Raw genomic sequence first — 17,193 nt, 5'->3', positions numbered from 1 at the left:
CAGTTTAACTTTGGCAAGGGTCTATATCTCCTTCTCTTTTTGTGTTCATTTTGTGTTTCTGGGACACATGTACAAATTTCAGACTTCCTGTGAGAGGGTTAGCCAGGTAGCCTTTTTAGAAGAATATTAGCACTTATTTTAAATCTCAGGTACTTCTGAAAAGTTTTAAGTCCTTAATTTTGCTCAAATTCTCTGTAAATAAAATAAAAACCTTTTACCTAGAAAAGCAGATGTCTGCATCTCATCCATATAATCCCGAAAATTCTGCCCTGCTGCTGTAATGACCAACATGTGCCTCTTATTATGAGTTACTCAATTAATTTTGTATATTAACGCTTGTGAGAATGTGAGGGGGAAGTATATTTTAATTTATGAACATATCTATAACTCTACTGCTTTTGGTTTTGCTATGCCTGTGATTAAAACTATTCTGTGTATCATTGATGTGAAATTGTCCTTAATATGTGTGATTATTCCTGTTTTCTACTTCCCTTCATCTCTGAGGCTTCCAGTACAGTTTGTTCTTCCTGCTTTTACTGCCTTTTTACAAATCCAGAGTGCAGGATGTATTTACATGTCTTCCCTTTCATGCTATGTGTGCTGCAGTAACCAAACAGGGCTAGAATTAGCAATCATTGTTTTTCTTCTGAATTTATGTCTTTAATTATAGTCCTCTAATTCTTTCATCTTCTTTTTACTCAAACCATTTCTGTTAGTGTCCTTCTCCATTTCCCTCCTCAATTCCATGTTTGCTGTTGGTATCTGCTTTTATGTCTGCATTTCTTTGCCAGACAATAAACTGCATCTTCTTAATATTTTAGTCAAGCAGTTTGTCCAGTGCTTTTTCTTAGGTATGTTTCTGTAGAAACAACCAGATCTGTTAATTCTTGATAGGTTTTCTTTAATTGGTCATTACTATATAATTCTGGTGTGGTGTTAATAATTTTTCTTTTCACTTTTCCTTTGTATTTATAGGGTTATTTTCTTAATGTTTTTCATGTTCTAGGCACAACATAGGCTTTCCCGTTGTAGAATGTTCCTCTGAAGGAGACTTTATTCTTTCCAAACCACCAGACACAGGGGGACTAATCTCTTTTGGCACTGTAGCTGAACAGTTGGTATATGAATTGGGAAATCCTCAGCGCTATCTTTTACCAGATGTTACATGTGACTTTTCCCAAGTTTCGATCACTGAAATTCCAGGTTAGTCCTCTTACATGTAAAGAGATGTGTCAATGAATTGTGTTATCGAACTAAAGCAGCTACTTTAATTTCCATGTTGTCTCAGCATATTTTTTGTTAAATCAGTTCCTTAGAGTGTGATACTGTATTAAACTGATTTTTTTCAAGGACTTCTTATAGAAATTCCTTTAGAAATTTTAAGCATACTCTTATTTATCTTGCTGACTAATTTATATCTTTGATCGCTACTCCTTTTGTTTTACTTTTTAATGCATGCCCTGCACCTACCAAGTCCTTAAACTGTGTATGCAGCATGAACAACACTGACACAGCTCCACTATGATTTCAATATTTTTTAAACTGCAGCTCAATTTCTTTTCTCAAAAAAAAAAAGGTTGTGTACAGGACATTTTAAGCGTTAGTAACAATGGAAAGTCTTTCAAAGCACTACTTCGTAATTTAGGTGGATCATCTTAAGTGGTAGAAGCATGCTTAGGCACAGGATTGCCCCCAGAAAATCAGTGTTTGAAAAAGTCCATTTGCTATTCTGGAAACACTTAACAGCAGTAGGCTAAAGGTGGATATAATATATGTTCAAGATTTAGCTTCAAAAGCAAACCAAACAAAAAACCCCCAGGCTTAACAGATTTGAAGATCTGTAGTTTGAGCAAGACTGTCATTTAAAGTTTGTTTTTTACTGCATCTATGTTGTATCCTTTTTCATTCTAATGGAACTTATCTGTGACAGTATGCCGAGTGTCTTTATAAAGCTTAGAACAACTGAAATCTCAAATTAAAAACTTACTGTGATAAAACTGAAAATGCTGTAACATGAAAAATATTTTAATAATAAAAATTCCATAAAACAATACATTGAACCTTCTGCTCATGCAACATAACCAAATGGCAGTCTGATAAGGCCAGCTTGCTACTCTAAGCCCCCAGTCTTTTTTTTTTTTTTAAAGAAACTCTAACCTTCGTATGAACTCTTAGCTTGCAAATGACCTGATATGACATGTTTGAACTTAAAATGAACTTTCACATGAACTTTCAGTTAGCCCTCTTAGAAATATAACAGATGGAAAATGGGCAGATTTCTTAAATATTTCAGTTTGAAGTGCTTTGACACGTACACCAGTAAAAACAGGCAAGCTATCTACTTCTGCTGTTTACGTTGCCACTTTTATTATGCTGCTGCATTACTTGCAGTGTTTGAACTGAGAGGTGCCTTTGTGGTTTTTTTGTCAATGGATGCTATGCATTTGTTTTGTGGGATTTTTTTCTTTGTATTACTCCTTTACCCGAAACATGAAACTCTTCCAGATCTTCACCCTGACTGTATTCAGACAGTTAAATTAACCTCATGTCAGTCTTGCAGAGTGATGATTTTATTTGAGTGATGTGTAAAATTTGTACTGGTCACATTTTGAGTATATTTTGATCTAGTCTTTTCAGAGTATTTGTATAAAGCTTTGAACTGCTTCTTGAATATTTGCTAGCACAGGTTAGGTACAGATGAACTGTAGTATAATTCTCTGGCATGAGGTGCTGATCCTGCACTGCTGATTTTAAAGGAGTTGCACCTATTGATTTTCTCTAGTTCAAGCTTGACCTGATGCCAAAACAGCAATTTTTTTTTTTTTTTTTTTTTTGTTGCACTAATACTCCTAACACTGAACTTGGTAGTTACCCTGGAACATATATTCAGACTGTTCAGTTTCTGTTATTGGCAAGAAAACTAAAGTTATGTTATCCCTTAATTTATTAAGCTATCAGCAAATAAACTCTCATGGTTTCTCACCTTGTTTTGTTTCTTTACCAAGTGAGGGACTGCAGTCTGCTCCAACCAGCTACAGTAAATTGTATGTTCTGTGTGTGTGTGTGTGCAATAACTGGCTATTAGTGGGAAATAACTATTGAGTCTGAAGTCCTAAGGCTGCCTTCTGTGTTAAGTATTTTTAAGTGTGTGAATAAACATTTCAGTCACCCTTTTAAAAGGCACACGGAAGTCATAAATTTAGTCACCAGTTCACTGTGCTTTCTAAGGCAGGAAGGACTGTTTTGTGAGAGGTTCTCTCATCTGTGGCAGTACAGCTATCAACGATTTACTTTTTAATTAAGAGCATTTGATTAATATGTATCACAAAAGAATGTCTTTGAAGTTATGTTGAAGAAGCTTAAATACTGATTTTTAACTGCTATAGGTTTTGATGGTGGAGCAGTGAAAGTTTGTGGAGCCAAAGGATCGCCTCCGTCAACATTTTATAAGGTATTATCTCATACAGTGGAGTGTGAGATATTCTCATCTTCTCTGCCCCAAGAGTAAAAGAAAGAGGAGAAAAGTTTAAAAAGACAAACCTTATTTGATATATAAAAACTTGTTAATTTGTATAATGTTAATAAGTGTGTATTTGTATAGATAATAATTGCTTGAGAGCATTTATTGCATATCAGTACTGAATGGCATGTAATTTCATAATCCCTTTATTGTTAGGTAAATGCCACTTATCTTGATGGCTTCAGAGCTACTGCTGTCTGTCCAGTGGGAGGTCCAAAGGCAGTACAAAAAGGAAAACGCACTGCAGAAGGTATTCTGCAAAGGTTAGTATTTGAGTCTTGGAAGGGGATCTGCTTTTTTGTTGTTTTGTTTTTTTCAGAAATAATGAAAAAAATAATGTTGCTATCATGTGTCACAGTTCTAACATTGTAAGAACCCTTGAAGATTATAATCTTCCTATTTGGAGGATATTTCAAGACTTAAGTAGCCTGTTCAGGAAACCTGCTTTCAACATATAACTGCACTCGTGTCAGTATATTTGGGCAAGGAGGGATTCCTCTTAAATATAATTCCATATCCTCACAAGAGTATCTGAGCATTTATTCCAATAGCCCCAGTCTTTCTAGTTATGAGATAAATTTCCTTTTATATAAAACTTCCTGCCATCCTGTTATAGACCCATGCAGCAACTACACTAGAATAGTCAGAAATACAGGGTTTACTGTGAACTTATAGTGACTGCTCATGTACCTGTGTGCAGCATTATGGTGAAGGAGTCATTGACTGACTTCCCTCAAGAGACATGACAGATGAGAGCAGACTGATAGGGGTGTGTAAACTGTGCAAATGCTAAAAGAGTATGTGTCCAAGAGCTGCTGAGAAAATCAAATGATGGAAAAAAAACTTCCAGGAGGTGTTAGATACAAAGACTCAGGGACCCAGAACCTCTGAAAAGCACCCTTTCTGGAAGCTAGGTCATTATTTTAGAAAAAAAAAAATAGATTGGTGTATTTTCCCTTTCATATTTGCTCTTGCACATTATTTCAGACTGGACTACGTGAATCTTTTGCCTGATTGAAACAGCTTGTGGTGCTGCTGCCTCTCCAACCTCTAGAAAATTAATTCAGCTTGTTTACTATGGTCTCCTGAGTAATCCTCAGAAGAAAGCTGATGTGAGGTAGTTGAAGGCTGGTTGACTAATTTTGATAAGTAACCTCTAACCCATGAGGCATGCCTGTAGGCATGTTCTGTGTGTTAAAAATCACAATACACAAAAATATATTCTCCATCTCAAATGCAGTCTTAAACAGCTTAATTTGTGGAATTGTTTGTGTGGCATGTTCAAAAGATTTGTGTATGTCAGCCCAGACAGAGAATAAGAATTACACTGTTTGGATCCCTCTCAGAGAATGCTCTACCAGCAGTAGGAAATGTTGACTTCAGTCTTTTCACCAATTCCTGTTCATAGAATCATCAAGGTTGGAAGAGACCTTTAAGATCATCAAGTCCAATCATCAACCCAGGATGATCGCTGTAACCCCTAAACCACATTGCTCAGTGCCAGATCCAGACACCTCTTAAACACCTTGAGGGATGGTGACTCCACCACCTCCCTGGGCAACCTATTTGAATTGCCTGATCACTCCGACAGTAAAAATTTTTTTTCTAATATCTAATCTGAATCTCCCTGTCTCAGCTTTAGGCCATTTCCTCTTGTCCTTTCACTGCAGTCGCAGTAGAAGTGACTGACCACTGACCCACACCTCACTACATTCATTATTGAAAGCAGGAGGGATTTGGCAATACGTGTGTGAAGAAGTCTTTTTGGAGTAGTCTCTGGTGTCCTTTTATTTTTGATGATTCTCTGTTGTGTTACCAACACAAATGAAAGAGCTAAAAATTACCCATAGAATGTATTTTGAACTGTAATATCTCTGACTGTAATGTTTGTAGATAAATAATTTAAAATAACTTACTACAGACACAGTTTGCAAATTAGTTACCTTAAATGAGGTCTCTTTTCCTTTTTTCTCATCAAAATTAAAGGTGGCCTCATTTGTGGTACATGAACCACCTTCATCTCTTTACAGCAATTAGAAAATTATATTTTGTATTTAACTCCTGTACATTGCTTCATTTTTTCAGGTGCCATGCTAATATTTATGACAAAAATGATATATTAGCAGTGTCTTTGAAATGTTTCACCTATGCAAACTATTTTTCTCATCCTAACATAATTCCAGTGTTTCAAGTGATAAAATCTTTTTTCGATCTAGAAGAGTGCCAGACTAAGATTCTTAGGAAACCAGTTTAGGGTCTTCAGAATTTAACTTATTTTTCCAGTCTGCAACATGTTAACAAGTCAGACTATTTTTAACAGTTGGATGCTTTAAAACTTTTTTCTAACTTTTTTTTACTGTGGAGTTTTTGTGTTGTGGTTTGTCTTTTTTTTTTTTTTTTTTTTTTTTTTGGTCTTCATATGATTTTTTTTTTTGTTAGCTGTAGTCATTTTTGGGTTTAGTACTTCACAGTTGGGCTGTTTTTTCTGAGTTGTTGCAAGCAGTCTATTTATTCCAAATTTATTATTTGTCAAAACCCAGCATTAATTCCTGTCTCTCTTAAAGCAGTGTGTGTTTTCGTGCTGTATAAAAAGGTAATGTTCATACTCTTTATTGTGATTGGACAGACTGGGCACTCAACACAATGTGCTTTGTAGTGGGAATATCTGTTTTATAAAAAGAATTTGAGAGATTGCAGTGTCAGACTGGACAGGCACAAGTGATGAAAAAACGTGCTCTTTAAAAACATATGCTTTTTGGCATTTGAGTTGTATGTTCATTAATTCCAAGTAATCATCTTTTAGGCTTGAATAAGTGGTTCTCCTTCATTTGATCCCCCCCCTTCATCAGTGCCTGTGATGTAACAAGATTGTTTCTTGTATTTATCGGTAGTTCGTAATGCCTTATAGTAGAAACAGAGTTACAAACTGAATTAGCAGTGTGAAACCCAGGAAGATTGCATATACTCTAGTGACGTTTGAAGCTCTCTTTATTTCAAAGATAACAGTAAGAACTGAAATACATTTATTTGTCTTTGCTTATCATCTTTCAAATAATTTGAATAAACAAAAGGCTCAGTTTGAAACCCAGGGATAAATTCATAGGCATGACTTCCTTGTCAGTAATCACTTGATTTGTAGTTTTCGGATATATTTGTTTAGTGTAAAGTATCCATGGTCCAGTTTACGTGACAGAGCTAACTTCTGTGGACCACACAGGGCTACTTCAGATAATTGTTTTGAGGCAGTTTACTAATAAAAAAAAATCGTTTGTTGCAGGACTCGTCTTATTTTCAGTCAGCTCGGTTATGAAGATTACAGTGCAGTTAACATACAGATTTTAGGGTCTGAAGATACATATGGACCTCATGCTAGAAGGAGTATAGATGGTGTAAGTATTCAGTGGAGTGTTCTTAAACTTTTACTGACCTCTTTTAATCTTTCCACATTGTTATCTTTTCCACAACTTTAAAGGAAGTCAGTATCATCTTGGGAATTTCACCCCTTCATGTTGCAAAGAATTCAGTGTCACTACTTAGTGTACAAAATTAACACTGGCAAGGTCTTTGCAGTATTGGGTCTTCCAGAGGCACTGATATAAAATCTTACAAAAGTGTTGTTGTGGTCCATTCTAATGTTGTTCATCTAAAGAAATGTCTTATAATAAAGTTTTGGTCGCATAGACTTAAATTGCGTTAAATGTAATGCTGAAAGACCACATTATAAATATTGCAGAGTCAGGAAGGATCAGCATTATTGTTGCCTGCACAACTTTAAAACTGCCTGTGAGTACTACTTGTGAAATAATCTTCACATGCCTAATTCTGCATTGTATTTTGTGACTGAATAAATTCATATGTAGGAATATGAATGATGGCTGTAGCCACTGCAGCTGTGATATCCATGGTCTGTTTTCCTAATCTGAGAGTATGAAAGTCCTTTTTAAAGGAAAAATGTAAATCTTGCCCTCACTTACATGCACTTTAAATATTTAGACAGTTTAATTTGTTCCAAAACAGTAGCATTTAATTCTTCTTTGTCAGTGGCAGTCTTGGAAAACTCTTAAGGTACACGTGGCAAAACTCTAAGTTTGTTCTTAGTGCTGACACTTAATAGCTGACAATTGGTGTTGTATGGGGAAAAAAGAATGTGATCTGGAGAAGGACAGTGAACTTCTTACTAAAATTAAGTGTTCTTAGTAATTGCTCAAGTTATATCTGCAGCTATTCGTTTCAGTGCTCGAGTTTCAATTTCCTTCTGCACAGCAACAGGAGTTGCTTCCTGAGGACTGAGCATTATAATGTGGTCTTTTTCATTTTAGGATCATAAAGCCTGCAATTTTAAGTGTGTTACTGAGATTGCAGCATCAAAATTTTGAAACATAGGAACAGATGTCCCAGATGTTCAACTTGTCTGTGTTTTGTTCGTACCAGCTTCTTATGATTATGCATTGTAATATATTCTTTAATTAAATTGTTACATCGGAGGTTTTCTGTCATTGTATAGAGTGAATAATGAGTTGAAGAGCAATTTCTCCTTCCTGATTGTTGAGTTTGCCTTGCTTGCAGAAAATTGAAGAATTTTTTCAAATGAAATTGAGTATTTTGTAGTATTTTCTGTATTTCCAGCCTCAGCTCCCAGGTCTCATATTAAAAGTAAACACAGAGTTACCACCATTGTATGTGCTTCTCATACATGCCTTAAACAGGATGTGAGAGCTAAGGCTGAAATGCAGGAAATCGCTCTATTGCCTTCCCGCTTCGTGGTTCCTCCGGCTTTTTAGAAGAAACTAGCCAGAGGAGTTTTCATCTGGAAAGCAGACGTAGTAGCTTGAGAAAAAGGGTTGGGGATTGGGATTTGCTTTTCTATTTGAAATATAAAGTCATAGAATCCTAAGGAAAACATTTACTCATTGGGGCTTCAGGTAGGAATAATGTGGTCCCCTAAACACTCTTTCCTACCATGTCTTTCCATGCAAGATTAGACATGGTTATTTGGGTTAGAAATCACAGTGGTCTAAACCAGAGCCATATTATGCTAAGCAGAATATTAACACAAAAGGAAAACAGTTCCTGCCTTGAAGGTTCTACCATATAAATTTGAAGAGAAGCAAATATATAAGTGAATACCAAGACAGGGTAAGTTGAATAACATTTGGAGCTCTGTGTAGACAGCTGGTTTGGCTGGACTAATTCTCATGCCCATCTCTCAAACTAGTGCAGAGGTTTGCCTTTGCAGCTGTGAAGTCACTGTAAATGCCAGGCTTATATAGGCCTGTATACTGTAGTCTGAGCTGCTGTGTGGAGTTTTGACTCTTTCCGACGGCATGAAGTATCCTTGAGAAATAAAGGAGTGCTTGCCCCCTTTCCTTTCTCAGACTTCTCTGCCTGTTTATGTGGTTGCTGCCTTTCACTCTGGTAGCTTGCTTTGTCAGCAGTAGTCCAGCATGAGCAAGAAAGAGACCTGAATTGACACCATAGTGGTGTTTGAATTTTTTTTTTTTTTAATATCTCCTGTTCTGTCGTTTTTTGCTGAGGGAAGGAGTTCAGACAGTGACAAAGTGTCAGTGAGTTGTTTAGAAATACTAGATGTGTTTAATGTAAAAGATATCTATTAATAGTACATTGAGCATTAGAGTTTGCTACATAAAAACCGTATGTGCTTTGTTAGTTTTCTGCTAACCCTTTGTTAACTGATGTACAACACATTGTTAAGACTTTGTTTTCTTATTTTTTATTTTAATTCTGATACTGGAAGATTAATGACTTCAAAATAGTTCATATATCTAGTTTTAATACTGGATTCAGCCACTGAAAACAGGATTCATCTTATTTTAATGGACCATTGTATGTTGCAACTGTGAGCAAGGAAGTAAACCTAGAACTTGAAATGAAATAGAAGCATGTGAATGCATGAGTGTGTTTTGTACAAGGGCATTTCCTATTCATTATTATCTGTAGTAATTTAATGAATCATGTGATAGCTTTGGGAACAGTAAATGTTAAAATTACTCATTTGTTGAGTTCATTGCATGGCTGCATATTTTTTGTGTAGCAACTGTTTTTTTACAGCAGCTTAGTGAAACTTTCTTAAACTGGAATTTATTTTTTTTTTCTAGAGATATTTGTTATCTCTGTTATCTTGATCAGGACATCTCTTCCTATATTCATAGAAGGAAATTTTTATCCTTTGAGTGATGCCTGATCTACATGATCAGAAAGAATATAACCTTTTCTACCTTGGCTCTACTAAACTTTTATTTTAGGGTTTGCCTACACAAGTATTGAAATCATCTGATAGAAATGTGAATCAAGTTTGCAGGATTTCCAGTGTGAGAGTATTATGGCAGGTATTTTCCAGGCTGAGAGCTTGGAGGCTGAGAAATGAACTGTGTGTGTCCTATGAGTCTATTTAGGAGTACTTAAGAAAAAAGGAAGCAATTATGTTTTTTATTACCTCAGAGTACCTCTGTGTGGATATGCCGCTAGAATTGGGAGTAGAGAAAAGTATTCTTTCAGCTTCATGAATACTTAGGACATTGGTTTAAACATACTAAAACAAGAAGGCCCTTCATTATCGAATTTTAACTGATCACAAGCTATGAAGTAGGAAGTTTTCCTCCCTTGGTATAACCTGACATAAGCGATCCTCTTTATTGAGGGATTTTTGTCATGTATTTCAGTTGGAATAGGTTTAGTAGTCTGTTAACATAATGATCTCTTTGGGATATCAAAAGCTAACAAATAGAAAGAAATTAGTTAGACAGGGCATTTAAAGAGTTATGAAGTGCTCTAAGCTCTGTGGAATAACAAGAGAAAGTAACTCCGCACAAACTTTCGTGGTTTTTTTCATGCTTTTATGAAATACATCCTTTCCTGTTAACTTGAAGAAGGATATAAACACTGGAAGAAATCTCCTAGTGTCTTGTAGTCACTTATCCTTTTTTGATTTTTATATTGATTTAAGTAAACCAAGAATTTCACGTAAGGTTACCAAAGAACGTTTAGAACCTTTGTATTCATAAACAAAACAAGAGATGACTTCAAGAGAGAAGAAATACTCTGCTGCAGAACTCTGTACCTGAGTAGTGCTGTGAGAAACTCCTGACCAGCAGATTTTGACATCTTGTGCAATCCCATTTCATATGTACTTGCACTTGTGCTTTAAGGCAAGTAAGAGACATTCAGAAACAGACTTCTATTGTGGGCAGATTTCATAGATTCAAAGGTGAACTAAAGGTGGTTCCTGCTGGTGATTGCAAATTCTTGAATAAATAGTCTTTGCCCTCAGTGAGACCTAATGTTCAGTCTAAGGCTTTTGCCAGTATATTGGTTCCAACTGTGGATCCTTCAGTGGCTGATAGCAGATTTTTAGAGAAGTAAAATCTTTAACAAGAGACAGTGCTTATCTGTCTGCAAGGGCAGGTGTTTTAGTTGACTGTAGAGTTGGGAGCACAGTACTGGTTTGATTTACCTTTAGAGGGAGCATCTCCTCTTTTCTCTGAAATCCTGGTGAGTTTTACACGTTCTGTTCTCATGTGTACGTCCCAAAGATTAGGTTTGAATTGTTTTCTGTGGACAGATCTGCTTCCTTCTTGATGCTGAGAGAAGTGCATCTGGCTCTCTAATCTGACCCCAAAGTACTCTCAGTGCACTTAAGAGTAAAGTTTGTTTGCCAGATCCACTGAGAGTGAAGCCAAGTATTTGGTATTGTTAGTTACAGTACTTAATTCTTGGAGAATGCTGGAGAAGAGGTACAGTGTCCTAGCAGTCTGAAATACCCAATAGTTGATTCTGTGGTAGCAAAAGGAAGATAATGAAATATTAATAGCAAATTATAATGATGGTGGATGAAAAGTCACTGAATAGTTTAACTTGAATGCTGAGCTACAGTTATTTTTCAGTTTGGTAAATTTAACCAATATTCTACATCTAAGCTAATCTAATTTCAACCTTCTTGAAGCAGGGTCCTCGGGAAGCTGTTATTTGGCTTGCTGTACACCATAAACAAAAAGAAGCTGTAGAAATCTTCTCTAGAGAGATTGCACCAGCTGGAACTGGCATGGGTAAGTACTCATATTGTCTTCTAAGAATTTTAAAGTTACTTTTTTATTTAATTCTCTGAGCATGACTAGGACCCAAAGACTTAATTCAGCTATGTTCAGTTTAGAAGCTCTGTTCAACTTCACTGTGTTGTGCATAATGAAATAATTTTTTAAAGGGTACTTATGTTTGGTGTAGGGATGGAACCCACAGACATTAGCAAAATGATAAAATGAAAGTCCTGAGAGTTTGTCTTTGTGTTCCTCTGAGACTCTATCTTTCCATTGCTGCCACTGTTCCTTCCTGGTTTTTTTCCTTTTCCTTATTTGTCTTTGTTTTCCTACATGTGGTTGCACTGAGTGTTTTACTGTCTTCTACCATGTTACTTTAAGTTAGTGATGGTATTAGACTTCACTGGCAATAAGCACTGAGTGCTACTCAGCTGGCAAAAATTTACCACAGTGTCCTGCTATAACATTGTAGTTTATGAAGAGCTGTGCAGTTGGAGGGTTCTGAAGGTTCTCTTCAGTACTTTATTATCTGATGTTACTGCAAAGGATTTTTATTGATGCTACTGTACTTCTAACCTGTTTAATGTGTAGCTGCTTGTATAAGTGCTGCATCTAATTCTTATTCATAGTGCATATTAACTACCCAACTTAAATTACCATCTTGCAGTATTATGTCTAACCTCAAATTATTCTGTCTTCAGTGTTTGATTTTGTATGAATTTGTGATGTATTGCAATGATTAAAAGATTTATTTTTTAATTGACATATTAGTTAAAATACTGGGATTTAATTAAGTCCATCTTAGTCTTGAGGGTATATTGTAAAGTTTTTGCATAAGTCACCTAATGTGAAGTGATCTGTACTTCTACTGGTTACCTAATGTTTGTTCCAAAAACATTCACGTTTGTTCTTTGTAAATGTCATTGGATTCTCTAAATGCTCTGGAGGGACTTACTGTTTGATTATTTTGAGCAAACTCTTTTTTTCTGTTCTCTTCGTGAGTCCCTTAAGTGTCGCCACTGTATCCATCTCAGTTCTAAGTAGCTCATTCATATGTTGTGATTTGGTGGTTACGTTGTGGATGCTAATCTGGCTTTTATTGTCCATTTAAAATGAATTTAAATTTCCTTATTTTGAGTACTAGAGCTCAGATATTTTGCAAAGGCTTCTGCATATCTTGATGAAAACTATACCTAGGATTTATATAGATCTTCAAAACTAAATTCCATGAGCTTAACCTGAAACTCTGAACTTCCATAGCAAATCTAGAATCCTGATTAATGAAGGAGTGGTTAGGTGTTGCCTTGCAGTTAAGGAACTAGTCTTTTTTTTTTTTCAATGGATTCAAAATTACTTAGAAGCGTGTGCATTCTGTGCTTTAGTCTTTACAGCAGTAGCAGAGAACAGTTAATGAAGGATGGTTTGTTGGTTTTTTTAAAAGTTGTGTTTATAGTGACAAGGTCAGTGCATGATCATCTTTTTTTTTATCCCTACAATATAGAGTATGGTCATATAAAACTAATTGCAAATATTCATTGAGATAATATTTTAAAATTTTGCAATTCTGAAGGCTGATTAGCGGGTGAGCATGTAGCACAGATATATGTTGCTTCTAAAGACTTGGGTTTTAGCTAATGAATGAAAAATGGTATTTTCAGCATTGGACCAAACTGTCATTTCTGTAACTAGTTAGGGATTTGTAACTGAAGTAGTTTTTCCTTTACCGAATCAGTAAAGAAAAAATTACTATGGAAGTAAAAATCTATTCTTACTATTTATTCTACATATGTGTAGACAATTCCCTAGAAAACATCTTTTTGAATGAAGCTGGGTGGATTTTAAAATAATTGCTTATTTGTCAGATCCAAAGCTAATGGACCTGTACTTGTCTCTCTGTCTTTGCTGCTTCTTTTATAAAGCAACTGCTACATATAGAAACCACCTTTGAAGTCTGAAAGTGTTAGGTTTACTAAGGGTTCAGTTTTTTCCTTTTACTGTTGATCTTTGCAGAATGAAAAAAGTGGAAAATCTGCACTACATGGATTGGGTGGAGTATATACAGTATGGAAATTTCGTTACCATAGTATGTGAACATCTGTGCTTTAAGGTGGCTGGCAGACTTTCAGTTCATATTATCAGGGCTTTTGTGATGAAAAAATGCATTCCTGTGTAGAATGGGGTTAGGCTGTCTATGTGGATGGTGGTAGGGATGCTAGTTTTGTTTCCTAAGGGAATAGCTTAAGCTTTTTAGAACATCCTGTAGCAGATATTCTCAAAAAAAATTGAAATCTGTTTCAGTTACAGAAGTGCTGCTAATGAGCAGCAAAGGCAAAGAGGATATTTCTGGCATCATCTGGAGCATCTGGTGATAAACAACACTTTTGCTTGCCAGGTACAGGACTGCAACAAGATTTTTGGCCTCCATGATATAAATAACTAGTGTCAGAGGGTATCAGAGCTGTTTACTGCTGTTTGCTGACATGCTTCTGAGTGCTTGAACAACCACATAGTCATTCTTTTTAATTTGTTGAAGATATATTGTGACTGCTTTGTATGGTCACTTGTTTCACTTGCTGTTGTGTGATGAATTTCTGCATTACCTGCACCAAATAAACTCTTCTGTATGCAGAGAAGGGTCAGATTTGGGATATAAATGCTTAGTAGGCTACTTGTTGATGTGGAATATGCTTAAAGCAGTCATTATGAAGAGTCTTTTCTTTCTTCAGTGAGATTTAGAATTGTGAAACCCTGCCAAACAGTAATTAGTTGTGTACTAATAACTGAGTCAGCTTAACAATGCTTAGTTTCTGACAGTAGTGTAGATTTTCAGGACTTGCTGGGAAGAGCAGAACAAGGAATTCCTGATGCTTAATTATCTTAAAACAGGCAGCTCCATAGACAAGACTTGAATAGATGGGTAAATGATCTTGGGAACAGAAGCCAGACCCAAGATTGTTGAGATTGTTGTTGTCCTAGGTGAATTATCTTATATGGATGGAGCATACCTATGAGATGTGGTTTTGCACTTCCCACGTGGATCTATGTGATGTAACCTTGTGTGGCTTTGTTCTGCCAAATGGTGGCAGTTGTGGGGGTGCACACCAAGTGAGATTTTAAGCATGTGGCTTTTCCTGATGAAAATCCTTTAAACAATGAAGTCTTGTGTTTCAAGGATTGCCAGCTTGGTAATGCCCCTCCCAGCTCTCCTGCATTAGTTCACTTCCAGGAGGTGAGATAGTGACTGAGAGTCATGGCAAACAACCCTTTTCTTCTTATTTTGCTTATTATTTTAATGAAGAACTGAGAAAAAGCAGGAAGAAATTATAGATCCTTCATAATGGACAGCAGGGAGAAAGGAGGAGTTGTTGACTTGCAGGGTTATGTCACTTGATCTGAAACATTTGCATTATGTTATTTTTCGGACATTTAAGAGTGACCTTTAAAAAACAAAGTACATTTACTAGATCTGTACCAGACAAACAGGAAAAAAAAGAAAAAAAAATTGCCCATCTGCTTGACCTGTATCTAGTGATTGCAAAGTATTGTTTTTAACTCTATTCTTTCACCTCAATAGCAGTTTGGTGTTTGTTACTCTAAGTGATGTGTGGACAGTTGTACAGATGATAATTTTCATACATAGCACCTTTCATCCAAGAACCTTTAGAAAGCTGTGTAAAGACAGTCAGCTAAGCTTTGTATTTTCTAGTAACATTGGAAAGTATTTATCTGCTTTACAGATGGTTTCCTGCGATGGTGGAAGAAAGTATAATGACAAAAGAATGTGAATCAGAGTCCTTGGTTCTGCTTTCCCTGTAAGAAATGCTGAAGAGCAACTCCACCAATCTTTAAGGGGACCAAGCTGTCTAAAATTGAGGAATGAGGAGTAGAAGAGAAGAGTGATTGAGAAAGGAAAGGATATTTGATGGCTCAGAATAAGGGTGCGGAGTCGCAAGAGATCCTGCTGCATCTTTTGAGATGAAATCCAGGAGAACTGTCACTCTTAGTGTTTCATCAGATGGGTTTAGCCTGCTAGTTACTACTTGTGAAGCCCTGAGCTAGAGTTGGTAGGTAGTTTTATTTTGGTAGTACCATAATATGAAAATTATAAATTGCAGTTAAAATAGGTATTAATTTCTTTTAAAGTCAGTACTAAAAGACTAGTTTTGGTTATTTTCACTTAGACTAAATTTGAAGCACTTGAGATAAAATGTTTTAGCTATTTACCTGAAACTTTTTGAGGGAGTTTTCATTTACATCTTTTCAGACTTTGCAGAGAAGAACAGTAAGATAAAAAGAAATTCTTTTTTGTCCTGTGATTAAAAAGCACAATAATTTTGTTGAGGAGTGATCTTCATAATGCTTCACTTCAGAGACTTAGAACTTCGGGTGTTAGGTCTTGAGTGTCAGAGATGTGCTTTTAGTGAATTTAAAGTCTTAATGTTAGTATTTATTAACTTCTGACTTACTTGGCAACATGATTTTTGGTTAGGATACATTTTTTTTGTGCATTCATATATGTAAAGGATAATAAAACTTAGACCTCATAAAAGGAAAGTACTGTATAGCTTCTATAGCTTTTAGTCAGTTTAAGAGTGCTGATTACTCCTTCTCCCTCCCTTCTTCCTCCATTTATGGTAGATCTTTACTTCTGGTAATCAATAGAAAGACAACCATCTTCAAGGCATTGTGCTGATCTGACATTCTCAATTTCTTATGGAATCTTATCCTCTGTAAAAAGAAGGAATGCCATTTATATGTTGGAATGGGCTGAAGCCTGTGTGTTTGTGCTCTGCAATATAGACAAGGAGTTAGACCTACAAGAGAGAATTTTGAGAAATTGCATCTCTTAATAAGAGGCTTCCATAATCAAGAGTGAAAGATAGAGATTTCATAGACATTCCCTAACATTTTTTTTAATGCTTTTTAAATTTCCATTGTTTTTGTTGAAGACCAGTGGGACACATGAGTGTACTTCCACAGAAATTGTTTTTAAGTATTATTGAAACTGCAGATGAGATTCTTAAGCTCAGAGAAGAATTTGAAGCTACTGTATGTAGACATGCCATACCTTAGAGAGCAATTTGTTGTTTATTTTCTGTTTGGAATGGAAGACATTTACTGTAAACTTCAGTTGAGTATGGTATTTAGTTTACCAGTTCAAACACTTAATCATTTTACATTTGGATTATGCTCTTCTGATGAACTTAAAGGGATACAAATTATTAAAAAAAAAGGCCAAACACACTTAATTCCATTTTTTTTTTTTTTTACAATTAGCAGTTGAGTTTGTTAAACTTTCAATTGATAAAATCATGCTTTCTGTTTAGTCCTCAGTAGTCTGAAAGTTGATAATAGCCAGGGTTTTTTTAAGAGCATCCAGTAAGTTTGTTTGGTTTTTAAGCATGTATGGTCTCCTGAAAAAAAAAAAAAAAGGCAAAACAACAAACCAAGACTTTAAACGTGAACTGTTTAGTCCCAATAGTGGGGTATTCACAGTTTTTCTCCTGTTATATAATGTGACCTTTCCTAAACTTGGCATTGAAGAATCCTAGACATGTAGACTCAGATTTTTAAATCTGTAATAGCCTATGGGAGTTCAGTGCAATTCTGCATTGTCCTGTC

At 35.7% G+C, this 17,193-nt stretch overlaps 1 protein-coding gene across 1 annotated transcript in view; it reads left to right on the top strand.

The window, feature by feature from the left end:
- LOC113997578 overlaps positions 1-13,586 on the top strand; it is a 32,050-nt gene extending 18,464 nt beyond the window's left edge. Inside the window, exons 9-14 of the mRNA XM_039381544.1 lie at positions 1,007-1,203; positions 3,387-3,451; positions 3,677-3,783; positions 6,798-6,909; positions 11,484-11,583; positions 13,582-13,586. Of these exons, the coding sequence (XP_039237478.1) occupies positions 1,007-1,203; positions 3,387-3,451; positions 3,677-3,783; positions 6,798-6,909; positions 11,484-11,583; positions 13,582-13,586 (586 nt within the window). The remainder of the gene's footprint in view (positions 1-1,006; positions 1,204-3,386; positions 3,452-3,676; positions 3,784-6,797; positions 6,910-11,483; positions 11,584-13,581) is intronic.
- The last annotated feature ends 3,607 nt before the right edge of the window (positions 13,587-17,193 follow it).

This window comes from Pipra filicauda, unplaced genomic scaffold (genome assembly GCF_003945595.2).
Source record: "Pipra filicauda isolate LSUMZ 115617 unplaced genomic scaffold, ASM394559v2 scaffold22_size4397567_pilon, whole genome shotgun sequence".
NCBI classification, from domain to species: Eukaryota; Metazoa; Chordata; class Aves; order Passeriformes; family Pipridae; genus Pipra; species Pipra filicauda.
The sequence above is the reverse complement of the archived record's forward strand: the minus strand, read 5'-3'. Positions and strand labels throughout refer to the sequence as shown.